Below are 27,907 nucleotides of genomic sequence, written 5' to 3'. Positions count from 1 at the left end.
ATGTGAAATAATATATAACAATCCTAAATAAGAGTACCTTAATACTATAAAACTACAGTGTCTGGTGATATACTAAAAATGAATTAATTCATTTGAAACGATAAGATGAGGGAATTTGTGAGAATGAGAAAAAGACAGAGATTCGAACCTGGAATCTTCTGCTTGATATGCAGATTTCCTAACCATTAGACCACTGGCGCTTCCATGGTATTATTGAAACCCAATTTACTATAATATAATTAAACAGACTCTTGATGTAGATGGAGAAAAGTTACTAATAACGTATGTAAATTCCTGTCTTTATAATAAATAGTAAATTTGGTAGTCAAATAACACAAAATTAATAGTATTTGTGTGTGAAACATCTCAATAACAATATATTCTTGGGTTTTAATTAATTAGAATGTTAAGAATTCGTCACAGAAATCCAATTCCCATACACAGTCACTAATTAACATAGTAACAGGAAATGAGAAAAAAACAATACACATGCCTATGCTATTATTCCTACTGATTGCAGACAACCAAAATAAATAATAACATATTAAATCGTTCAAGCATGACACGATTCCCTTTAAGTTGCTGGAAGGTGATATTTTACCACCGAATAACAATTACAGCATTCCGTTTTCCTCTCGCACTATCGACCAATCAGCAATTAATACGACCATCACATCTTACGCTCTAATAAGTAATTAGTTAGTTGTACAATAGTACTTCGACCAATGAGCGAGATGAATGGCTGTATTTAGATCGATAGCAACGTGCCAGGCGAAGTGGTTATTTCCGGTGGTAGGAGTCGTTCATGAGTGAACAATTGTTATCGCTGATTAGGCCTAGATCATGGGGGAGTGCAACTCAAGCCGTGGTCAACAACACGAAATAGATCAGGCACAAAATCATGACATATACATGTCACGTTCATTTATTTCAAAACAAAATCTCACATTCCAATCTACAGTAGGAGTCACAACTTTCATATTTCTGATGTTATGAATGAAAATACATAATGGTGATTTGATTATCATCATCCTATACCATAGAGCTTATTGACTGCTTGAATAAAACAGTTGGGGGAGGCCTAGAGAAAAACATTATACCAAATGTTTAAGTATACATTAATAGATATGCTAAAAACTATTCAGGGACACTCCTAATAAAGACTCTGTCCCTTGAGAAACAAACAAAATGTTTTGACGCTACATCACGGGACATCATGTATTTTCCCCCAAAAACATGAAAAATGAAGATCAATAAAATCATAATTTAATAAATGTAATTTAAAGCAAAAAAATGGTCAAATTGGCTGCCAGCCAATGGATTTTTTTGTTGAATTTTAACATTTTTGTTGTCATTTTATAAGTGAAAATGTGATTTTTTTTCCGTTTTTTCTCTATTGGAGTGATGAACTTTATTAAAACTACAAAATAACATATTCAAAGTCTGATTTAATTAATCTTCATTTTACATGTTTTTTTAGGACAATATATCTTTAAGGGAACATTTTGTTGCATTCTGACAGTTTTCTATCGCTACTGTATTAACAATAACTATGTGTTTTGAGCTTGAAGTTGTTACCCTCGATTACATCTTCTCTGACTACTGATAATAGCGGATTCACAAATTAAAAAAATGACATAATAATACAAATGGATGAACAATTAACAAAATCATTAAATCTTTTCAAGCACATCGTCCATTTATGTTTTATAAACAGGATCTAAATATCATGACCAATTTTAAACTGCATAAAACAAATCAAGCTAAAAGATTACATCCAGTAATGTTTTCGAAATAATCTGTATTTTGCAAGAGTTAAAATGATTTTCCTCTCAAAATTCTCATCAATAAAGTATTATATAATCCAACAGGGATTGTAAACACAGGAACAAGTCATGTAGAAAAGTGAAAAGTAACAACACAACACAAATCAGGCAGATAAAATGAGAAAGGTAACAACACGAAAACAGATCAGGCACAAAATCATCACAATATCTTGTCACGTTCTAATCAAAACCAGAGGATTCCATTCTTGTTCAACAACTTTCACATTTTCAAATTGACAAGTAAGTTGAAGACAAATATTTTTCAAAATGAAACTTGTTCATAATAAAATTTAAAAACAATCAAACAGTTATCCCCAAACAATTGCGCTATCAATCTATTATGAGTCGATTACTGTAAGCCAGATACTGTACTGTAAGAACAAGGTAAGTCACATGTGACACACATACAATTCTGTATCAAGGAACGAGACCATGATACTGGATAAATAATGATAGATACAGTACCAAGAACCAAGTGCCTCATCTTTCCGATAGGATGTAAAGCTGTTGGTCTCAAATACATACAGTGAATGTTACTAAAAATATTAGGGAAGTCGTTTGCTGGGGTTAGGCGCTGCACTGTGGCTACCATGGTTATGTAGAGGGCATAATCAAAATTCCCTTAAATTTATAATAAAAAAAAGGGTTTACCAATCTATATACAGTATTTACATTTTTATATGATTGTATTAGGCCTATAAATGTATATACAGTATTATAAAGTACTGATGACAAATATTAAGTACCGGTATTGAATATTTTGTTTGTATTCCAAGATCATTATAAACCTATTCACTGTATTGTAGCTTTCTGACCTTTGCCTTCAAATTAAGGTGTCAATTAATTAAAAACAAATATTAATTAGAAAATTTGTTCTGTGTTTTTAATTCTCCGAAGGTTGAGCGGTTGGCAAACACCGGAAACCAAGACCCAAGGGGTAATCTTGAGAATTTGCGGATATGATTCAATATTGATAGCAACGATGTGATATGAAACCTTTCACAATCCACTTTCAGTGATAGGAATCTGAGTTTCTCATCGAAAAAGAACTACACAAACGGTAGTACCTCAGGGAAGGTTGATAAAAATCAAACAACAGTTTATTTGAACGTCAACAACTAGGCAAGAAAAGTTTAGAAAGTTTTGAAATTATGTTATTATGCAATCCCTAGAGGGGAGGGGATTTGTTAATTTTGGTAAAGCAACAATCAACAGAATAAGTGACGAAATGTTGTTATTGTTTTGTCAAACTTCTTATATAAGGTGGTGTAGCTTAATAATAAATAAGACAATGTTTCTAAGAGCTTTACACACAAAAATGATTCATAAAATAACTTAAAATAACCAACAACAAAAAATAGAAGAAGAGCAGAGAACCATTGACACCCCTTCCGTTCTCCAGCACTTTGACTTGCATATGAGAGCTCACCAGAACAGTATTCACAGGAGCTTGACTAAAAAAGGTATCTGTCTATCCTATCATACCATATAAATAAAAAGGCCTATAGATACCAATATCCCTTTTCTATCGCCTACCGATAGATTTAGCACATCTGCTCAAATTTTTTTGTTCATAGCATATGAGTATATGTATCGATCATACACCTTTTTTGGTACTAATAACACTTTTCGAATCTCTTTTCATCTCTGATTTATTTTGGCACATCATACATGTACTTTGTTGGCTACATATACACGACAACGGAAATCATAAAATTTATTGCCAAAGGCAAGTCACCTAAAAGTTTATTAGTTGGATATTATTGTTGTTCAAACCAACCAGCATGTCCATATAGAAATATCATTCAAAATAGTGGCTGGCTTATCTCTTACATAGTGAAACAACACTGAAAGGAAACATTTTTAACTGTTTCTTATCCAAAATTATATTATGAACATTTTTGTTTTTATTGGGATTTTGCCAAGGGATATTGTTATTGTATCCTAACTTGTTTATCTTACATAATATTACACTGTATAAAATGTATTTATGGGAAACATACCTTAATATTATGGTTGATTATTCAAAACAGAGTTATATATTCCTTTCATAGCGTTGTTTTCTAAATGTAAAGAAATATATAATTAAATAAAAATGCAATTATTTACTAAAATCAGAAATACAGTCGAACCACCTCTTTGGGACACCCCTATTAAGGGAACACATAAGGGGATAGTTTTCTTGAAGCAAATGAGAGAAAATATATTTGTTAATACTAATATGAGAAGAAATATATGTTTCAACAAAATGACAAACCCATACAGAATTTAAAAAAAAAACACCTATATGAGGGTACACTTTGCTAGATCCCGACGGTGGCCCCTTCATAGAGGGTCTACTGAAAATACTAATTTATTTTAAAGGTAAATCTCAGTAGATCAATTATCACTTACAAATATAAGAGGATTTTACTTTTAATATGCTGATGCATATGGAAATTGTTTTAACAGAACATTTTAAATCTGTACACATTTGAAACATTCCAGTCTAAAAATGTGCTTAGTTACTATGGAAACGTTATTTGTACATAATCCATTAGGTTTTTTACTTGGGTTATAACCTATGGCAAAAACCTGTCCTTTACCACTTGCCAGCTGTTACCAATGGGTGTCAGTGACCTGGCGCGACCTGCTTGGCTTCTCTTCATATTTTATTTGAGTAACCTGAAAACTGGGATTAGGGGAGAATTTCAAGGGAAATTTTTGTCAATAATTAGATCCAGTCTGCCTTTTCATGCCAGGCCCTTAACCTTGCAGCACAAAAGATTAAGGTTATGAGGCATTTTTACTTTTTCTGGGTCAGTTAAGCAAAACCAAACAATTTTTCTTACAGTCTGTTTTGCAAACGACAAGGACATTACACGCCACACTAACTCGCTTATTATTCGCTGTGTTTCGGAAATTCTTTGCATCCAGATCCGAAATGACTTTTCACAAGTTATATTTTCTTTGATTAGTGTTGGCAAGCCGCCAAACAAACAAATCGTGTAAGATGTTAAATAAATATTCTTTAAGAGCAATTTTCTGTAACTGAGTGCAAGCGGAAATACTTGACAAGTACTTTTACATTTGTTTATTTCAGTATAAACACATCCCATAATTCACTGTTGCCCTGAAGCCCACCTAAGTTCAGAAATAAAGTTACTAGTAAACATTTTTACTGAATGTAAATTCTGTAACTAGAAAACCTAAAACTTTATTTTTTAAAGCAAGCCAAGGGTAGCACATGAATGTAGCACGGAAAGTATATTTAGACCGAAAGTATATAATTTTATGTTGGCTTGCATTCAGAAACATACAGATATACTGTATGTACACAGTATTACACTTTTCTGTTTAAAAATTAATTTCCAGTATCAATGGGTGGTTTACACTTTCTCTATGAATGTGATTTTATATTACTTTTTAAAAATAAAACCGAAGTCACTCGGCCTACTTTCTGCTGGAAACTGAACTGAAAGCAAACTCTCTTGCCAATTTATTGATAATAGCGTTAAAGTACTTTATGTTGACATTCAACTTAAAATAAAACATATTTTAAAGAGATTTATCTTATAAATATACTTTAACAAAGTTCAACCACATCAACTTCAAACGAATCCAAGAAATCCATCCAGGCCTTAATATTTTGAAGGAAAAGTAATTTCCGAAAGCTTAGCACCTCTGTTTGTCTGTTTGTAACTTATTGTTGTTTGGCTATTTCACTTTTTATATCGTTGTAATTTAATTATAGCTTTTTTCTTTTTTTTTTTGTATCTCCATTGTTGCAATCCAGACACTGATACCCACCGCATTGTCATTTTTTCAGTAATTTGCCTTTGGATTTAAATTTTTTTTCAAGTTTAATCTTTACTATTTGTTGGATTTGAGGTGATGGAGACATACTTATTTGATTTTTACAAAAAGCAGTACTATAATATTATAAACTAAAAATAAAAAGCAGTTGGTAATAAAAATAATAATAGATTTAGAAATAAACCAGGTCTCTAACCTCTTAAATACAATGTATACAATTGGCTATTATAATAGTAAAGAATTATATAGTTATATTACAATGAATGGCTTAATATATTCATATGATAAAACGAAAGCTTTCATGTAAGGATTACCGCAACAGGAAAGAATGCTTGGATTTGGATGGCATGATTTTAATCTGTATGGAATGGTGTTTCCGCTATATAAGGTTTTCCTGTGTTTAATCTACGAGTATAATTATTATTAGAGTATTTTTTAAATTTTGATAGGTTTTGCTCATGAGGAAAATATCATGAGCATTATAAAACTTGATATACTGTAAAACATCAAAAGTATGATGTGCCCATATACGGACGATGATGTCATATCAATACCATTATTTGGGCACATCACACTAGTTTGATAGTGTAGACAGGACTTAAGAGAGTTAACTAATGTTTCTGATATGATTGGGATCAGCTCTGTAATGCACGTAGTACATGTGAGCACAGCTGAAGCCTCACTAGGTTTTTCTCTCTTATGATTTACGATCTTTGCAACCCACAATTGAAATTTTGCCAGCCATTTATGATCATGTTTGCTTTTATAGCTGTAGATGTCACAAACATACAGTGCAACTATCTTTTAAATTAGGTATTGACGGCTCATTAAAATCTACTCATCTACTACAACAGATACCAACAAATTCCTTTTTACATCTTAATTGTCATAAAAATATACAAAATTCTCTTTTGCAATATCGTATTACTATAGGACGCATGCTTTTTTTTGTCTGACTGGGGGTTGTGGAATTGCATCGAAGGCTGGATTATTTTCATTCAATCATTCATGAAAAATTATTTCCATTTATTGTCATTTGCATATAAAAAATACTTGTTTGTTTGCTCTGATAATAGATAAATAAATAAGTAACAAAAACCATTACAATTGTCAATGTGTCACATATAAATATGATGCTCTGTTTTGTCTGGTTTGCGGTTGAATTGTATTAATAAGGAAAAAATATATTTTTTTAGCTAGAATAAAGAACAACATTACTGTACACTTTTTAGTTTACATTGCTTTTAAAACGTTGTTTGAAAATATGAAAGATTTAGAAGTATACATCTACAAGGTCGTTCAGTTAATAATGCAGAATGCTTGACTTTGATGGAGTGATGATAATTAGAGATTTTAAGATTTGGCAAAGTGCCAGTCGCAGATTTAAAAGTTCTTCACTTCTGTTTATTTTCTCATCCTATAGATAGGATATTAAACTGGTGATCCTGTCTATAATATACCTAAATAGTACATTTTTCTAGTCACATATTAAGTTCGGGACTTAATTCCTGGACTAATTAAGTAAGTAAGTACATATTCATAAGCAATCTTTGCCATTTGTACTTGTTACCACATTACTATAGTATGTTCAGACTTAAAGCACTCAACTTACAATTAGCAAGGAACTGATTCTAATAAAAATAGATATGACAAATGAATGAAAGAATTATGAGAATTTAAACACCAAACAAACACATCAACACATGTCATGTTTTTTTCTTTTTTGACCACACCACAGTTTTAAGGTGTGAAGTTTCCAAAATAGACAAACAAATCTGAGCAAAGAACAGAAACGATTGGCTAAGGCATGAAGAGGGCTACATCAAATAGAGAAAGAGGGAGTCATGAATAGATGAAAGAAAAATTGGGTATCATAAAAAAATTGTGTGAAATTGACATTAAGCCTGTCTACACTATCAAACTTTGTGACAAAAAAATGTGTTGTGCCCATATGGACATGATGATGTCATATCACTACCATATTTGGGCACATTACTACCATTTTTGGGCACGTTTTTTTGTGTCAAACTACAGTAGCTTGATAGTGTAGACAGAGCTTTAAACATCCAACAGCCAGAACACGATTTGAAATTGCAAAATGGGAAACAAATCCAACAATCACATGATCGAAAGTAGGACTCTGACGCACCAACATCTTGATAAATTAGCCAAAGAGCAATCTACGACCACGAAATTACCATCAGAAAGACGAAAGTGTTAAATCTGATAACCGGCAAATTACGATTAATCAAGCGAAATCTTGAACATGAAATTATTAAAAGAACTTTTTGATTAGATAGTGAAGTAAACACAAATGACATAAAACAAGAATGATTGGATTAAAGCATATGTATGTTTGTATGGATGATACGACACCTTGCCACGGTTCATTTACCATGTTTATGACATTATTGAGAGTTGTATCCACAAATTGGATTTACAGCCTAGAGGCACTGGAGTTCAAACTTACAAGACTTAATTCATCTTTGGTTTACCAGGAAGAGTAGAAGGAATAAATAAATAAAATAATAATAATGGAATCAATAGTGGATGGATGAAAGTAAATACAAAAGTGTAATGTTCTTTATTTTATAGGAACTATAGGAAATTTGGAATTAGGTTTTCTATTGGTCCATGGTGCCTATAAATGTTTAAGAACTATAAGAAATTTGGAATTAGGTTTTCCATAGATCCGTAGTCGTTCTCAGGGGCGGATCCAGGATTATTTTTGCGGGGGGGCACACGTGATCGCAGAGAGCAAATACACTGGGCGAAGCCCAGAAAAAAAATGCATTTTATGGTGTTCAAGATCACTAACGCACTCTGATTTGATCATCTGTAAAGGGTCTTGCACACCTCACCTATTCACAGTTCCGAACTTCAGGGTGGCGAAAGTATTTTTCCCAAAGACTTTCTCTGAAAATCTGAGTGAGGGCGTCCTATTTCGTCCCATTTTAGGGGAGCATTATTATGAATATGCATTTCTCTGCGCTCGCCTTCTGAATGAACATTTTAGTACACTGCGCTTTCCGAATGAATTGCTGATTCTTACAAATAGGGAGGATATCGCTTTGTTGTAACTACGTATTGGTCCCTGGATGTAGGGCATGACTCAGATATCGACGCCCGCGGCGGCGTAAGCTGGGCCAACTTCTAAATATAGAATTATAACTTTAATTAATTCGTACAAAGGGACACCACCAGGGTAGTGCGTAACTACACGCTTTGGCCCTTGTAACTTGATACAGTCTAGATATCGACGCTTGGACCGCAATGAAAATAAGTTTGGATCGTTCACCTTTGTTCCCGGCCTCAAATCCCTCCCGCTCATTGCGCACATTCCTCTACTACTAGGCCTAGTACCAGATAGAGAGTACTACTACTCTAGACTATTCATATCGGTTATCCGTGGGTCTCTTATTTTATAGCAAAAATATCGCAGGATAGCCTAAATACTATATTATTATTATACAGTAATAGTAGGTTAAATGATGTTGCACCTTCTGTTTTTTAGACATGATGAATAGTGTGTGTCACGCAGACTGGTGTCACGACGGTGGAGGCAGCAAGCAAATCAAACTTGTTACAGCACGTGTGCTTGGTTTTGTCTAGACAAATATTAAACGTGTCTGTTGAGCTATCGTATTTCGGCAGTAAAACAGACTGACAGAAGTTACCCAGTTTCTAATCTAAAAACTTTTTTTTTTTACTTTTTCATTTACAAATTTTTTTTCCGTGTTGATGACGGGGGGAACGGGCCCCCGTGGCCCCCCCCCCCCCTTGAATCCGCGCCTGGTTCTTTAATAAATGTTTTAATTTGTATATACACACCAACAGCTAAACATCTCACATACCAATGTATGATAGATAAGGGAACAATAGTTAAAAAACAAACAACAAATAATATATCTATTTAATATTTAGAATGTTTTTAAAATATATATTACATTATAATATCATAAAGTTTTATGTTTGTACATTGAAATGATATCATAATGCATATATGCTATGCTATTTGAAATTTATGATTACCAGCTAATATACCATAATTTTGTGCAGCAATTTATTCTTGGCAATATGCCAACAACATTTCCAATTCATAACTACAAAGACAAAATCTATTGTTTACGAATATTATCAGCAATGCTTCAACGATTTTGGAAAAAAAATAGAAGCGTTACTAACTTGCGTTATTGATGGATTGACAAGGGTTAACAACCTGCTGGTAATTACTTAAGTCTAATTTAGAAAATCTTAAACTCAAGAATTTGAAATTTAATGTTGGTCTACTATAAGTGTCTTATCAAATTAAAGACTATTTTTAGGTTGGGGCTTCAGTAATATTGTCTTTATCAGAATTAGAACGAACTTTTAATTAAACAGATTCGTTCGCAACAACCATGTTGTTAATCCTCGTGTCCTCATTAAATTCAAAGCAAAAGTTTACGTGCCATGTTGCATTGTGGGATATTGGCGACAAAATGCAAGAAGGCTTTTCCCAGAGGGAGGAGTGGAGAACGTTAAAATTGAATGGAATTGGTTACTAACAATATTTTGTAGCAAAATTGCACAGGCAGCTGTGTGGATAGCTGTTTTAGAGTATGCACGTAAATACGGCCGATAAAACATGAAAACACTATGTAGGACGCTATGTACAATTTGTGACTATGAATCGAAGAATTTATTTCAAACCCTGGGGATGAAACGCGACCACTAGAAACAACTGATTGCCTAATAACATCAGATTGGATGAGAATTGTTAATAAGAATATTTCCTAATTACAACATTCTCTCCACATGGCAGCGACCCAGCATACATAAGTGGGCCAATCTGGCTAAAGAATACCACACGGTTTATAATTGAAAAAGTATGTATATGATTATTTAGACAGTATGGAATGCCAAAAGGCCTGTAGCTGTACTAATGGGAAATGTGGTTTAGCATGGAATATAATTAGTTAGTCCCATGACCAAAGATAGGGATATGACTATCCTACACTCTGTGCATTGTATATTATGATACTTGTGGAATTAATTTGGTACATATCATCATTCATCATAAACCCTAAACCACCTAGTAATATTCTGGAAATGAATTAATTACTTTGTAAACAGTAAAGATTAAAGCCCCATTCCCTACGTTTTTTAGATCTAATTTAAGATCACAAACTATATTTAATGTAAAAATAATACTATATGGTCCTATTGCGATAACTTTTTTCGTCTTTAAACGGTTAAAAATGTGAAAAATAAGTCGATTCTAATAATTATAGCGGCCCGCTATAAATCCCAAAATGCATTGCGCGCGGATTGATATTTTTGTTTTTCACCTGTAATTCGCCCACTTTTCGATCGATCGTGAGGCCAAAACAAATGGAAGACTCCTAACTTTTCAGCGAAAATACCGGGTTTTCCCCAATTTGTATCAACGGAGTCTGGCAAAAATAGAAAGACAATTAATGCAGCAACTATACAATGTCAGGCTAGGTATATAGCTCGCGTACGATGTTCGTACGTTACCGATGTTTACCAGCTAGGCCTACAAAACTAAGCCTAGCTAGGCTAGGCCTAAGACCGTCCACGAGAGGTCGATCGCCGCGAGCTACTTAGGTAGTGCATTGTTTCTCACTTTTTATCATAATTTACCATAAAACGTACATTTAAGACAAGGAATGACATGGTTTAATGTTTTTAAAGTGATATATATGTATTATTTTCCAAAAAACGTCCAAAATTGCAGGGAAGGGGTCTTTAAGTGAGGAAATCTGAAATTGAGAAACAGCCGCCCAAACCAAGAATCAGACCCAGAATCTTTGACTGCTTGATATATCATCTATTGCATACATAATAATATACAATTTTATGGTGTGCTATTATCTTGTTTAAAATAATGATTAAATTGAAATTGGCCAATAGTGGCATACCTGAATTCCCATATAAACTATGAGCTACTATGAATAAAATTTGACAAAAAACTACTCTAAAATAAATAAATAAATAACTATTAAACCTCACAGAAAAGGATTGATACTGAAGCTCCTAGTTAGAGTAGACATTTTTCCATTCAGTTTGGTATTGTAAATTTGGAAATCAATCTCAATACAAATTTCTTAATACGTATTTTACAACTGTATTTAAAAGCATTGAAAAATGTTGTATATCATCGAAAAAAAACCAATTTTATATACATATATATTTTAAATCAGAAAAAGAAAATACTTTGTAAAACCAAATACACGAAGATAAACAGCATAGCCAAAATGATTTATCGACGAGCAAATGAAAATACGCTAAGAAGAGACACATGGAATCATTTGAGTAGGTCAAAGCATTACGTTAAAGTTATTTTTGCCCGAGGAGCCCGACGATTTAGTATTAATGGATAAGTACAGACATTTTATACCGGTAGATGTAAACCTGGTTTTTTAAGTGCACAAACTTAGCAATATACGAATGGTAATTACACTTGTAATCGGCTAGTAAAATGTACATTTGTGTTTTTCATGTGAAGAAATGGAAATAGTGTCATGTTTGATACATTCGAAGTGTGATGTACACAAATACGGCAGTGATGTGCCCAAATATGGTAGTGATATGCCCAAATATGGTAGTGATATGTCCAAATATGGTAGTGATATGTCCAAATATGGTAGTGATATGCCCAAATATGGTAGTGATATGCCAAAATACGGTAGTGATATGCCCAAATATGTAGTGATATGCCCAAATATGATAGTTATATGCCCAAACATGGTAGTGATATGCCCAAATATGGTAGTGGTGACACAATCATGTCAATATATGGGCACATCACATGATTTGTTGGTCACATAAATATTGATAGTGTAGATAGAACTTTAATGCTCATAATACTTTACAATCAAAATAAAATATCCAAGAATATATGAAAATGCAAGTGATTCTGGAAACTAAAAATTACTAGGCCTATACTAATTGCAATCAAGAAAATATAATTATTTAATATAATACTGATAAGTATATAAAATGTATAAGATGTAACCATTAAGGTGATAAGACAACCCATCTCACTAGTGTAACATATACTTTATACAAACAATGAATGTTTAGGCAGGGAGTTGTAAAATAACTCACTAGTTTAAAAGTGGAATATTTTTATGAGTTTCAAAATGGACTGGTCTATTTAATGAGGTGGACAAATACAAAACATGTATTATTTCTTAAAAGCTATCAATACCACATACAAATTAAAATTTACCACATCAAAATATACAGGAAGTCACAGAGAGACAATTCTCCAAAAAACAAATTTAATAATGTACAAAACAGATGAACAAAAAGTCATAAAAATGTTTACTTTTTTTAAACAGAATATTTTGAATGTAATATATTGATTAATAAGAAAACATTTATACAGGAAGTCACGGAGAAATCAAAGACAATTCCCCAAAAAACAAACAGTACTGATGTGCAAAAAAACAGACGAACAACAAGCAATAAAAGTGTTTACTTTTTTAAATGTTGAATGTATCGTATATTGTTTAATAAGAGAGCATGATGGGAATGTTGATAGACAACAAAGGGTAATTATATAATGTACTCTTGTCTATTTATAGCTCGCAAGGGATATTACAAACGAAGCGTGTAATCCCGGTGAAGGGCTTACGAGCACAGGTTGTAGTCGCTTCAAGTATTATTACAACATTAATGTCACATGTTCTGCCGATGATAAGCCTGTTGGATTTTGGTGTATTATATCGCAAATGTACTTGTGAATGTATTAAGCTCTGTCTACACTATCAAATTAGCTAAACCTAAATAATGGTAGTAATATGACATCATCATGTCCATATATGGGCGCATTACATTTTTTTGTTAAGTAGAGTTTGATAGTGTAGACAGAGCTTTACTATGTTGAAGATATTTTGTACTGTTTTCAGTCAAGAATGTATTATGTATTTTATAATATGCAAACAATACATGATGATGAAACTACAGCAGTCTTTCCCTAACACAAGTCACCATACGTTCAGATTAAAATAATTTATATTCAATTCAAGTTTCAAATTCCATTATGTTATCATAGTATTAAGATATACTGTACTATCAAATTTGATTGTAGTTAAAATAATAAGCAACGAAATAGTATTGATTACAAAGGTAGCCGTCCAATTCTGAGGCTCAACTACTGTTTATAACATTCTAATTTCATCATGGATATCGTATTGTAGATTTTTGCTATAGGCTATGTTATCTTCCCTATATAACCTATATAACCTATATATATGTTATGTAAATACACCTATAATTATAGACACAATCCGATTTACGCTGCGATATACTGATTGTTAAACATAGAAAATGCATGGAGAAAAATTTAACCAACCTACTGTAATGTATTGAATTGAATGCTATAGGCTATGACCTTGTAATCCACTGTATTCTTATCTTTTAATCTAAAGAACACCAAAAGGCTAGAAGCGTACATACAATTTGTATTTTGCGGTTTGCTTTGATCTTTTCCCTGTCATAAGAAATCTAATGGGTCTTACCTACTACCCTGCGTACACACACTAGGCTGATGTAATCAAAGCGGGTTAGAGAATCGATTGATTTTGCAAATGAAAGCATTATGTGTGCGTATAAAAGGCCTGCGCAATATTTAGTATTAAAATTACTTCTTCTAATACTTTCCTCAATAGGGCTTCTGCTATAATTGTTTAAATCTAAAGCTCTGTCTACACTATCAATCTTTGTGACAAAAAATGTATATGGATGTGATGATGTCATAGCATTACCATATTTGGGTATATCACTACCATATTTGGGCACATCAAACTTTTCAAACTACTGTATTTGATAGTGTTAGTGGTTTGTGATAGTGTTTGCACCTGTTTTGATCCACCTATGTAATGTCCTATCTGAAGGATTAGGCATGACAAAAATATCTTGTCAAAACACATGCAGCCATCCTTAAGGAGTGAATATGGTTTGTTACTAATTGTACAATTTATTTTTTTCTTTAAATCAAATTGAGTAGGCCTCCATATTAATAGTAAAAACGGTTCCTAACATTCTAATGTTAATAATTATCCCTATTATTTTAATAACGCATTACATCATCTGGATTCTTACACATGAGCCATGCCCCTACACACCTAGAATCATACTCCATGCTAGAACTACCAAATCCTCCAAGACCCAGAATTTAACACTCAAAAAACTACCTCACTTGAACCATGGATACCTCCATGCTTGAACACAGTTTAGCCCTTACACTGGGCCCCTGAAACCAGCGTCCAAAGCTGTCTGCAAGCTTCTGTTTTGCACATTAATTAATGCAATAAATCAAAAAAGCATTAATGTATTGCCTGGCAATATAACAACTTGGCTAGGGCATCATTAGCTAAAATTAGTGTCATATGCTAGTACCATTGTTATTAAGATCTCCGCTTCCTGTGTGATCTCTGCTAACAACTGGACAACATCCGGTTGCTGATATCCTAACGGAACAGAATAGTTTCCCATTAAACAGATACTCATCACAACAACAACTATACATTTCTATTATAGGCTGCCTACCTTTGAGGCTGCCAAGGCTAATATCGCTTGAGATCTTTTTCTGATGTCATCTTCCAATATATTACTGTACTGTGTGTCTTAAACCATGGAGGTAAAAAATAATAATCAAAAATGTATTGTTTACTTCTATGCTTAAACTGTACTAATAATTTTTTCTAACCAGTATTTAGATTTTTTTTATATATATTTATTTAGTAAATATTACTAACACTTTAAAAGTAACATTAACAATTAATACATAATCGGAAAATAACTCTTAAAAAAGAACAATGTTCATCAACAATGTTCATGGGGTAATTATCAAGTCCAATGAAGAACTACACAGTCAAGCATAAAATTAAAATCAAGTTTGTAAAAAAGATTTTCATTCATGCTTTTTTAAATCAATAAACTGTTCATCTTTAAAAAAAATTAAAAACTTTTTATACCTCCATGTTCTAAACATGGTCTGAACACTCTGAAAATGAGAAAACAACAACATCTTGATAGTACCTCTGACCTCCCTGGCTAGGCTAAAAAAGTTGATACACACATACTTACACTCAGGTAGGCCACCCAGACGATGTCTGGATGCTGCAGCCAAGCATCTGGACTTATCTCTCTACTTAGGCCTAGCCTACTTAACATTTCTTTCTACAAACATGTAGTTATTCTAAACTGTATAGTGATAAAAACGAATTAAAGAAGAGACACTCTACCTTAGCAACAACGATGTTGGTGTCAAAATACATGCAGTTTTGGAGGGTTTTTTTAAACAAACACATGGGGATAGCTAGGCCTCTCCTAGTATAGTCTGCTTAGTATGAATTTGGGCAGTAGATTTAAATTAAGCAATTTCAATCAAGCAATTTGATTGGCTAAAACTTTCGAGGTCTGAAAATGGAAAATAATATTTGGTATTGTTTTAAGATAATAATATTTATAATCTCATAAATTATTCATAAATTTGTTTATTATTAAATTTAAAAATAATATATTATGTAATAATATATTTTAAGTCATTAGAAATCGTAAAATAAATTATGTAATTTCCATTTGGGCTAATTATAGTTGTTTTCATGTGACTACTATATTACATATTTCTATTTTTAGCCAACTTACATCATAAATTTTAGTAATTTTTAATATACATCTTTTATTATTAAGTATTAATATTGTACAATTATCACAAATACATTATAAATAAATAAAAATTAAAATTATAAATTATAAATAAATTATAAAAATCATTAATAAGTTATTGATACAATTTTTTTTTAACCAGTACATTTTCCGGATTGCCCATTTTCCCAATGATCATTTTTCAATATGATCTTATGTTATTTTATTTATTTATTTCTCAAATATGTAATTTTATTTTAATTTGGTTATATATTTATTAAAGCCAACTTACATCATCCATTTTAGTAATTTTTAATACATCTTTAAGTATTAATATTGTACAATCACACATAAATTATAAAAATCAGTAATAAGTTATTGATACAATTTTTTATTTATTAATATGATTATTTATTAACATATGATCTTATGTTATTTTATTTATTTATTTCTCAAATATGTAATTTTATTTTGATTCGGTTATATATTTATTACAAAAATTAATTTCATATATTACACTGTATAAAAGACTTAATCTGTAATATGCTGGTGAAATAATTGAATATTGATGTAATAGTGTGGTGTAATATATTACTACTGTACACACAAATTGTAAACAGTGAGGAGGCCAGGCACAATTCATTTACATGTCTCTCTAGAATACTACAGTGTTGCGCTTCAGCGATTTTCATTCATAAATTTCGAAAAAATTAATATTCCGCCTAACGATGACTCAACCGTTGAAAACAAAGGGTTCGCCCCATGCTACCAAGTTGAGCCACAAACTAGACAATGTCAACAAAATAACAATGCATTATTTATGATAATTTTGATCCAAATGCTAAAGCTCAAACAATGCAAAACAATTCTATTAGGACAATAATATTTTTAATAATGATAAAAAAAAAACATTGTTATATCTTGTTTGGGTGGAAGTTTATACAATTCGTACTATAAACAGGATATAATATTCAAAATATTATGATAGCAAAATAATTTTATGAAAAATGTTTGTAAACTTTATCTATTTAAATTGTTGTTGATAAATAATATTTAGTTTTGGGTATAAAAGTATAAATAGTTTCAAAATAATAAGAGGTATTATTTAACAATAATATTACTGTATATACATTTGTTTGTCTTCTACATGTCTATCAAAAGAGCATACACCATTCTGCATTTATTTTCATTTATTAAATGGTATATTGTTTGCAGAACTGCTATTAATAATTTGTATAAAATAATATTATACAGTAATATCTTTGTATAATACCATAGGACATTTGTTTTGTTTCAAAAATACAAAACAATTTGTGTTATGAAAACTTACAATTTTTCATTTCTTTCATATTTGTAAATACTTCATGATACGAATTAGTATGTTGCATTTTTTCACGATCTACAGCATCGCAATAAAATAAAAAGCAAAACATACACATTATCATAATGTGATGTACACAAAATGTACGCAACTATGACTATTTGCATCTCATATATTGATCACATGACCTTTAATGGTATATTCCAATTACATGCGGTAATAATCCGCAAGCATAAATTATGAAACACCGAGTCAAACTGCTATGCGTTGCTATTTATAGGAATAATTTCACACAAGCGGCTCAATGCTATTTCTAGTAAAATTACGCTTTATCGTGCATTTGGCTAGGCTGCTGTGATAAAACCCATTTATGGTGTGTGTGACAAGTAGCTAAAATAATATTATTTTCTCCATAGATTCCTAAATAAATTCAAATTTTGTTCATTATGTTTTTCCTTTACAAACAGCTAATTTCCGAGTCAGTGTGTATTATTATATAAAAATATTGAGAAGTCAATATAATTCTTTATTTTTATGATTCATGAAAAAGTTAAATATTCAGTTATTTATGATGTTCTACATTTAAAAGAAGAGAAAAATACTTTTATAAATAAAAAAAAAACATGTATTATTGTTGGATAAATAATGTTTATTTGCTTAGAAATGTTTAAAATCAAAACAGCACAATATGCGTAAATAAAAACGTTGAATCATTTCAAAATACTTGAGTATACAAACATTATCTCCGACATTTGAGATCGATCACATGACTAAAATAAACAGAGAGCAAAATCAACTCATATCGAAAATTGCAAAGCGTTTGTTGACATAATCGGCAATTTTTAATACTCCACAGCTAAAGGCATTAAATTCGCATTTTGTAATGTATCAGGTTTCGCACAAGACACTTAGCATATTCTTTGCAAGAGTCTTTGTATGATCAATAAAGAACGAATGCAACGCATTGTATATTGTAAATGAACGCACTGTTTACACAATCTCTCATGTACATCCGGCATTCTTCAGTTTCGGCTTAAATCAAAATTCTGTTCTGGAAACTGTCCAATTAATTGGAAAACTGGAAAGAAATTATAATTATATGTAAAATTTATAGGGAAACTATTAAATTTAGAAGGAAAATGGTGGGTCTATAGTAACTCACAGGTTTCCTATTAATATTATAATCATGAATTATAAATATAATTGTTTATTATCTCATTGAATATTCAAAAGAATTTGGAGAAAAGCTTAGAAAAATAATACAGAATTTGTTTTGTTTTATTTTTTTTTCTACTGAATCAAAACTAAATGTGAATTTAATATTTTAAAATAGACTTCTGGACTAGCATTTGGTTTCCAAAGCTGTTTACAATATTACATCTATGTGACTAGAGTGGTATGTCAATCATAATGGTAAGGAATATCATGCATGTGAGAGGCATAGGGTTGAGTCCTGTTTGTGCCATACTCTTTGTATATTTAGACTTTTCTCTTATTGTCTCATTCTTCAGATGGGATACAAAGTTGTCAGTTCAGTGTATAATAAAAAAATGATTTAATGTCACATGTTGTTGAACAAACAGAATAAAATTAGAAAAACTAACCACTTTTTTGGAGGATGTTGCGAAACATGTTTTCATTCTTTGCTTGCCAAACCAGAAATGTTATTTTCATTTTCCATCTACTGATGTATTGTAAAGAACCACAAATTCCTTTAACAAATCCATTCTGTCCCTCATTCAGTAGTGGTTGCATTTTATCTCCATTAATAATTCAATTACCACATTTTGGTCCCATGGTGGTGTCACAGGTGGGTCACAGTATATACCAAATACATAAATCTTTTACCGATCCAATCAGGCAGAACCATTTCAATGGCAAATTGTCTTGCTATTTTAGCATAAAATGAAACCAAAAATTATATAAATATTTTTATGATCTGTCATCATTAGTAACAATTTTAAAGTAAATCTATTTCTAAAGCTACAAATTAAGGATTTTCAACACTTCGATCAAAAATTTATCTTTGGTAGATGCATTTCAAGTTTTAATATTTCATTATTTTGCCATGAAAGATTGTTGCCTATATCTTTATACTCTATACAACTACTGTATGATGAATAAAGTTACCTACAGTAGACTTGGCCCAAGTCTGTATTTATTGTCTATTTTATAGTCCACCAGTCAGCGTTTCAATTTTTGCCTGAAAAACGAGCTTACGTACTATACGTATGAAACGCCATATGTGCCAAAATCTTTTTACTAATTTCGGTTTAGAACCTAGGCTAACCATACAGGTATGTCACGATGTTTTATGGACGTTGAGTACTGTACAGGTTGTCTCTTCTCAAACTGTTTTTAATTGCTCAATTTTGATTTTTAAAAAATAATTTGATTTTTAAAAAACATTTCTTGTTAAGTATCTCAAAAACGGTAAATAATACAAAATAAAAGAATTACAATTCACTCATCTTCTTTATTTTTTCTCAGGAAAATCAACTGTACAAAATATCTTACAAGAACCAATAATACATACAGGATATACAAAGTCTTCAGCATCCTCTCACTACAATTATCTTTTCAGTTACAAATAAAATTTATACTTTATATCTTTTAAATATTTCTCTTGCAAAGCTGAAAACATTTTCAAACATTTTAAATCGGTTTCATTAAAAATAAATTATTTCTGAGCATGTTATGTAACAAGGGTGGTATAAACAAGACAATGTTCAAATATACTTGATTATTAAAATTTAACAAGTTTTCCCTACAAATGAAAAAAAAGATATTTGAGAAATATCAGTTGTGTTACTAAAGCAAATACACAAGGAAATGAATTCAAAAGATGCTAATTTTGCACACATGTGACCCAGTTATACATGTTGACCTTTGACCCACCTCATTCCAAGTTGAAGATGGTGAGTTAAAAATCGTAAGTACATGTGTTTGGAGTACACATAATTTCAGTATCAAATGTCAAATTGTTCTCGTATAAAACGTTGTATAAATGGCATCCCTTATTACAAAACCCCCTAGCTATTTCTTGCATACATTCTCTATAATGAGTTGTTTATCTTTTAATTTCACAATCAGTCTAACGAGAAACTAAATTCTTTTGCTCGAGAGAAAGATATCAATTAAACATACAAAAGAAAATCATGGGCCAATTACATTGTATGGTGGGATGATCTGTTAAAAATCGATTAAATTCAAATTAATTTATTAAAAAATCTACTTTTAAACTTCATAACAATTTAACAAAATATCATCTTTAAGATGCAAAATTACATAACAATTCAACAAAGAGTATCAGTCCTATTCATTACAAAATCAGCACCAATTATATATATATTATATATATATATATTAAATATTAGAATATTTTTGTATCTGAGGGAAAATAAAACAGGTCTCACAACGACAGGTACGGGGGAAAATCGAATTCAGATGGGGACGAACACTCCGTGCTACTTGGCGTGGTGGGGCAATTATCCGTAAAATGCATTTCTTCTGTGTACTGATTCAAGATTTTCGGGCTGTAGCATTTGCGTCCTTCCGCAGCACAATGACACGTTCCTTTTCGACACGGACTGTTTATTAATCGTCGTTCAAAGTCTAATAATTGTCCCATAAAGTTGAAGTTTGGCGAGATGTTCGACTTCTTAAGCTTTACGTAATCGTAGGCTTCGTTTAACGATAACGACATTTTGTGCATCAAATACGCTACGGTCACCGTTACGGATCTGCTGATGCCAGCTAAACAGTGTACTAATACTCCGCACTTGGCTTCTCTGGCTTCCTCTGTAAAAACAAATAATATTGAAATGTTACGCATGAATGACTTTATGACCTATAAAGGTCATAGATGAAATTAGTAAATGAGATATAGATTTTTTCAGTGAACGATTGAGGCATAATTTAGTACTAAATACTCGACAAAGACATTGTCTGAGTGCAGATATGCATAATACATTTTCATTGAATTCAATAAGGTTGTATATATGAATATTTATAAGCCAAATTGTTCAGAAATAAATGTAATTTTGGGTAAAATTTTATTTACAGGTGTGAAGAACATTGGATTTAAATTATCCATATCATGTGAATTCATTGTCATTTCCTACGTCATTATAAAAACCAAAACAAATAGTGAACTTCCGGAAGAACACAAGCTTAATTTATTTAATTTTAATGAGATTTCCTTGTTAACTGCTAACTAAGTTATTTCCGTGATTAACAGATTTGGCAATGCCCCAAGTTTTTAATATAAATAAACCAACATTATTGGAAAATTGAAATTTAAACTTTCTGTCAAAATTTAATTTTAGATTAAAATATTGTGTTTTTTTTAAATTTATTATCTGTAAATTTAACGATTTCTTATTTTGTGATTTTTAAAAATACTTACCAATAAATGATATTGCTTCTGGAAAAAATGCAGCTAGGTTTTGGCTCCAATGGTCGGATATTGGTATTTGTTTGTACTTTATAAGTCCATTTTTCTCAAAGCTATTGGGAATATTTGGCGTAACGTTCAAAATGTATTTAATATTGAGTTCTTGGAGCATAGACAGATTTTCAGAGTCTTTCTTAGATCCCAGGAATAATGCTGGTAAAATTTCAACCGGTAAAAGATTGTCTAATGGTGGTTCTTGCTCGGACTCGCTGCCACTGCCGCCACAATTTATTCGTAATCTACCGATTCCTTCAACCATCGGCTCGTCGTCCGACTCACTTTCTCCTTGTCTGTCCAACAAATTCGGGAATTGTGAAGCGAAAGAAGCAAATCCTCCTAAAAAAATAAATTATATTTTAATTTATCATACAACTTTAAAAAACACACTTAAAAACAAGTAGATTAAAATTAATTAAAAAAAATGTGGACAGATTAGTTGGTCCTTAATTAGAGGCTATACATAATTTATTGTATCATTCAATACTTTATAAATTGATCATATTTCATTGACAAAAATAAATAGGCAAGCTGTAATAACTAACGGTTCAAATGTGAAACTTCCGAAATAGTTTCGACTACCCCCTGCTGAGAAAGGATTGTCGTGGTTTGGTGTTTGGTTACACCATTAAAACGGAAGTAAATTTTTTCGAGTAAATCAAAATACCATCTGTTAAGACGCTTTAAAGTGGCCGTCCAAGAAAATTCGGTTACAGAAATTCAATTGCTTTTCTATTCAATTAACCCCTACGATCGATAGTTTAAAAAGGCGCGAGAAAATCGAAACTGCACTCGCCCAATTGAAACAAATTCTAAACATTTGTTAACGACTGTGGTTTTTAAGCATTACACTGTTTTAAACGCAATCGATTCCCGTATAACAATTTGAATGTGTAATTATGCCTAGCTACAAATAAGCCGCTCGGATAAACTTCACACTTAACTGATAACAGTCTAAAACAATAAACAAAAGATACACATAGCATAAATTAGCATTTGTAAATAGCCGTTAAACTATGATGATGAGATCACTTACCTTCGAGATAGTAAGATCGGAAGCCATCTTTGGCCAACTTCTTTAACAACAGCAAGAACGTTGAGTCCGTGTTTGCGTTGAAATCTGTGGTATTCGTATCGTACAAAATAATAGGAACATTCTTTGATCTTTTTGCAAATGTTTCTTTGCCTTCATCGCCGGCTATAAAGCATTTGAAAGACACTGTACCCTTCTGAAGTCGCCGTAATAGAATACCCCCGCTACCGGGCAAAGATAGATGAATCGCTCCATCGATGTGTGATTGACCAAATTCATCTGCAGACCGGAGGTCTAAAACAAGCAAGTCGTTGGCAGCCAAATGCTCCCTAACCCACTTTGGCGACCGACCCTGCGCCAAAAAATCCTGTTGATCTAGGCTGCTTTGAGTTGGCATTTTCATCTTACAAGTGTTGTAAAAAAATATGAGTTCAACTTGAATAGATTCCCGGTAAAATTCCAAACAAAATTCGCAAAAAACTGAAATATAAAAAGTTCGACAAAAACACACTCAGCTTGCAGAAATCATATGTATGTCCGTGCAATGCTAACACAAGCTAAGAGCATAAATCCTAAATGCTGTAATTTAAGTACTTTGAGTGAAAAACTCAAAATAACTTCCTTTTATTGGTACAAACAGCCATGAAATCTACCAGTAAATACTGAATGCATGGCCTCGCTTTGCTTTTATTCTTATAACATGATTGACAAACAGCGGAAGTCACCGAAGTCACTGCCAATAGCCAATCAGCACAGCGTATTATGAAACGTCACAGACTTATTCTTTCAATCGTTATGGAAACCTTCCATTCAATAGATAAGGAATAGGAAGGAATTACTTGTTTACCAAATCATATACATAACTCCGCCTACTTAAAAAAAAAATCTGAATGGGAAATAAAGAGTGAACTTCCGTTCTGCTTCCACATCATAGGTGGCGCTATACCGAAGTTTGTGAACGAGATTTAGTTAAACCCCTAGTTTTCCCTAATTTTGAAAATATCGAATTAATTTATCAGACATTTATTAGTCCTAATTACTTGTAGACCTATTCTTTCTCCGTTCATAACTATTCCTGATTGAAATATGCATATTTAGGCTTATTAATGTCGGTCGGTACTTAGCTAGGCTAATAACGTGACTTTAATGTGTTACGTAATAGTTTCCGTTTTGTTGTTTACTGTGTGTTAAGCTTTTATGGCGCCCTACCAAGAACAGAGCGCCTAACAATGCTTAAACCATGGAGGAAGTATTTAATTCTTCCATGCCTAAACTTATGTTAATTAATAAGATACAGGTCTTCGGGTATATTAAATTAAAACATTGTATAAAATTATTATATGAAATTCGAATCACTTTTATCTATATTAATATTATTTATAGCTAGTTCATATACTTTAAATGTTAAATATGTGTTCGTATATTAGTTGTTACTCCAGTTATGTAGTTTTGGTCGTTATTCTTTTTTTGTATTGACGAAATTCATTGAAATTGTGTGTTTGAATTTACAATAAATTAAATCATTTTAATAAATGAGTCACATGCCTTATTATTTTTCTAAAATTCAATACCATTTGCATCACTTTTTATTATTATTATTATAAATAGTTCATATACTTTAAATGTTCAATATTTGTTCGTCTCTTAATTTGCAGTTACCCCAGTTATGAAGTTTTGGCCGTTATTCTTTTTTGTATTGACGAAATGTAAAAGCAGCACATTGTGTGTTTGCATTATAATAACCGGAATTATATTAACAAATGAGTCACATATTTACTCATCCTCACTTTTCTCCGGAATAGGCCTATCCTAATAATATAAATGGGCAGAAACAATGATGTAATCACGTTTACACAGTTCTACACGTAACAGCAATCATCAATGATTTCAAATTGCTAACATAATTACTGTATCCATTATTTACACCTTACTTTAAAGTGAGATTTCGTTAATCACTTTCATTGTGGTATCTTCACGTCATTGTCATGTCGGCGCCTTTGATGCTATAGCCGTGAAAACTCTATTGTTTTATAAGAATAGATTAGACAATTCCAATCTTCAGTGTTAACATAGAGATATACAGTATAATATCTCTATGGTGTTAATAAAGGTATACAGTCTAGTAACTCGGACAAATAGACGTTACCCGGTCCCAGTAAACCGACATGGACAAATAGACATCCCGTTCCCACAAACCAAACATGGACAAATAGACATTTCTCCTCGGTACGGTCCCATCAAACTCATCCAAAAATACCAAAATATATACTAAAATTAATTACTTAATAATTAGCAAGACGGACCCCAAGATGTCGATTAATTACCTTTATATTCTATAACCTCCCTGAATCACTATCCATAGAGATATTATAATAATATCTAATGGTTTCTCGCATGTTATATTGCATGGAGTAGGCCTATTGTAATCCATGGTTATTATAGGCGGAAATAGTAAACATGGCGCGCGCGTCTAAATTGTTACAATTCCATTTCCTATCGGAAATGCATTTTTACGCGCGAAAATTACAACAAATTAATCAAAACACTTACCTTACAAATAAGACTGATTTACCGACCTTGGCATTAAAACTGCAATTCCAGGGTGTTTATACTTCTCTAGCGTTGTTGTCCATAAATTATATTCAAAATGCGAGCTTATTCCTGTTTGCAGCACATGCCGATTGTTTTATAATTAAATGACAATACAAAACAATGTTTTTTACAAGTTCGAGGCAGCACCTGTTTTTGCATGCTAAGTAATTTTAAAGCACTGGCGTCAACGATGACAAACAATTGTGCGAAAAAAAACAATGGTAAAAATAACAATGCTATGGAATAATTGTATACTATCCCAGATTATGAACAAATTAACAGACAGAAGAAATTAATTACTATTATAATAACCGCTCTATCTTTTATATTTACAGTTCATATTATAGGCCCATGGGCTTAATCGCAGTTTGTCTGTTTCATGTGCGATGATTATAATGATTGATATAGGGTATGGTGCGCGTATATACCAATACTGTACTTGTGATATTAACATAAATCATTATCAATCATAGAGTTTTTATAATGGAAATAATACGTAATGATAATGATCGATATATATATATATATGTACGTTGCATGAGCAGCCAGTTATCTTTGGTTTGGATAAGAGGACCGCATCGAAATACAACGTTGCAAAACGGGAGCCTACGATCGATAAATCGATTTTAATTTATATTAAGAGCTTGTAAAGTTTACTTCGTGTACTTAAAACCATTGAATGTATTCAATTATCCTCTTTTATCCGTTTGTAGTCCTCTGTAACATGTATTATCACTATTTGTCAAACCGTTGTGGTTTATTTAAACAATATATATTTAAGGATATGGTTAACGCCTATAGTACTGTATATAGTTTAAACTAAGAGGAGGAAAAATATCATAAAAAATAGGCCCGAATGGGGTTTGAACCCATGATCTTCTGTTTACGAGACAGACGCCTTACCACTTGGCCACCGAGCCAACTGAGGTTATGTAACTATAGTTGTAGGATGTAGGCTTAAGCCTTATATGAAGCATATCAACTATGAATAACCACGAAATTGGTATGCGCGCGTCAATGAACAATAACGCCCGTATTCTTAAACCGGACTTTAGTCGTAGTTCGAGCTAAAACTAAAAAAATGACGTCATTTTAATTCATAAACCGAACTTCAACTAAATCACCGACTAAATCAGGCCAACCTCGACTAAATCGAGACGGATTTTGATCGATTTTTTTAGTCCTGGAGGGGGAAGACTAAATGGTCGACTAAATGGTTTTTAAACGATGTTTATAAAAAACGTAACAGTCATTAAGTTGTTATATTGGCCAGATATTGAAGAATGAAATATCTATATTTATATTAGCTTAATTAAATATACATTGGTATAGATTATAATAATGAAAATCATCTTTATTTACAACTGTATACAAATTACATTATTTTCTTCGCGCAAGTCCGACTTGAGCTACGTCACGCCATAGCGACAATGGGAGATGCGGCAATTCACCACGCGATGGAATGTTTAGGGGGCCTAGCGCTTTCTTGTCACGCTATGAAGTGCGTGGTTCGTGGCGATCATAGTTTGTTGGGGGCCTAGAAAATATAAAAGTTACCGTACCGCCATGGTTCCTAAATATATTTTTAAGATTTTATTTGTTGTTAATCAAATATACTTCACTGTTAAATTAATACTGATATTGTTCTAATAATTAACGATTAAAATTATTTTTCATGTATATAGTCCTGATGCGTAAAAAGTGTTGTAAGAAATGGAAAGTGATATCAATGCGCAAAATTTCGTCTGCTCCTCAAATACTCTCTTGTCATTGGCCAATGTATAGCCTTTGTTACCCAGACGTGTGCAACTCGACTAAAAGTTCGACTTCATTAAGTCGAACTGCAAACTTCGACTACTTCGTTTTTGAATCGAATTTGAAGTAATAGCTCGAACTACGACTTTTCCAAGTCGAACTTCGAACTACGACTAAAGTCCGGTTTAAGAATACGGGCGTATGAATAACCATGAGCGTCAATATACGCGCGCGTGCATTTGAGTGCGTGTACATTGACGCGCGCGTGCGAATATCGTTGTCATATGTACGCGCACAAAAAATGTCTTGATGGTTTCACTACAGAAATTGTCACTTATCCATGGAGTTTGTCTAGAGATTCACTGATTAAATAAAATATTCAATATTTCGATACCTCTGGAATCGCTAGGAATAGACCAGTCATTTGGATTAATTACGTCATTGATATTTAGGCCTATAAACCTATACAC

General features: G+C 32.0%; 1 protein-coding gene, 1 long non-coding RNA gene and 1 other non-coding gene across 3 annotated transcripts in view; all 3 read right to left on the bottom strand.

Annotated features, from left to right (window-relative positions):
• The window catches only part of LOC140059174 (uncharacterized), a 37,237-nt gene extending 17,826 nt beyond the window's left edge, over positions 1-19,411 (bottom strand). The window contains exons 1-2 of the long non-coding RNA XR_011847132.1: positions 19,209-19,411; positions 3,830-3,889 (exon numbers count right to left, since the gene is read on the bottom strand). This is a non-coding gene — a long non-coding RNA (uncharacterized lncRNA). The remainder of the gene's footprint in view (positions 1-3,829; positions 3,890-19,208) is intronic.
• A 637-nt stretch (positions 19,412-20,048) lies between these two features.
• LOC140058888 (dual specificity protein phosphatase 6-like) lies at positions 20,049-23,740 on the bottom strand. The gene is made up of 3 exons (XM_072104662.1): positions 23,094-23,740; positions 22,013-22,396; positions 20,049-21,405 (listed from the first exon to the last, which is right to left on the bottom strand). Exons 1-3 carry the CDS (start codon positions 23,491-23,493, stop codon positions 21,017-21,019), a joined length of 1,173 nt encoding a protein of 390 aa, XP_071960763.1. The 5' UTR covers positions 23,494-23,740; the 3' UTR covers positions 20,049-21,016.
• A 2,790-nt stretch (positions 23,741-26,530) lies between these two features.
• Positions 26,531-26,602, bottom strand: Trnat-cgu (transfer RNA threonine (anticodon CGU)). The gene has a single exon. It is a non-coding gene; the product is annotated as a tRNA-Thr (tRNA).
• Between the last annotated feature and the right edge of the window lie 1,305 nt (positions 26,603-27,907).

The sequence above is a fragment of the Antedon mediterranea genome, chromosome 9, assembly GCF_964355755.1.
Source record: "Antedon mediterranea chromosome 9, ecAntMedi1.1, whole genome shotgun sequence".
Lineage (NCBI taxonomy): Eukaryota > Metazoa > Echinodermata > Crinoidea > Comatulida > Antedonidae > Antedon > Antedon mediterranea.
This window is presented reverse-complemented; position numbering and strand designations above follow the sequence as displayed.

Excerpts from the sequence above, each read along its gene's own strand:
- LOC140058888 (XM_072104662.1), bottom strand. The coding sequence starts at position 23,493 with ATGAAAATGCCAACTCAAAGCAGCCTAGATCAACAGGATTTTTTGGCG. Across the intron at positions 22,397-23,093 it reads CCGATCTTACTATCTCGAAG|GAGGATTTGCTTCTTTCGCT; the intron begins GTAAGTGATCTC and ends TTATTTTTTTAG. Across the intron at positions 21,406-22,012 it reads AGAAGCAATATCATTTATTG|AGGAAGCCAGAGAAGCCAAG; the intron begins GTAAGTATTTTT and ends TTGTTTTTACAG.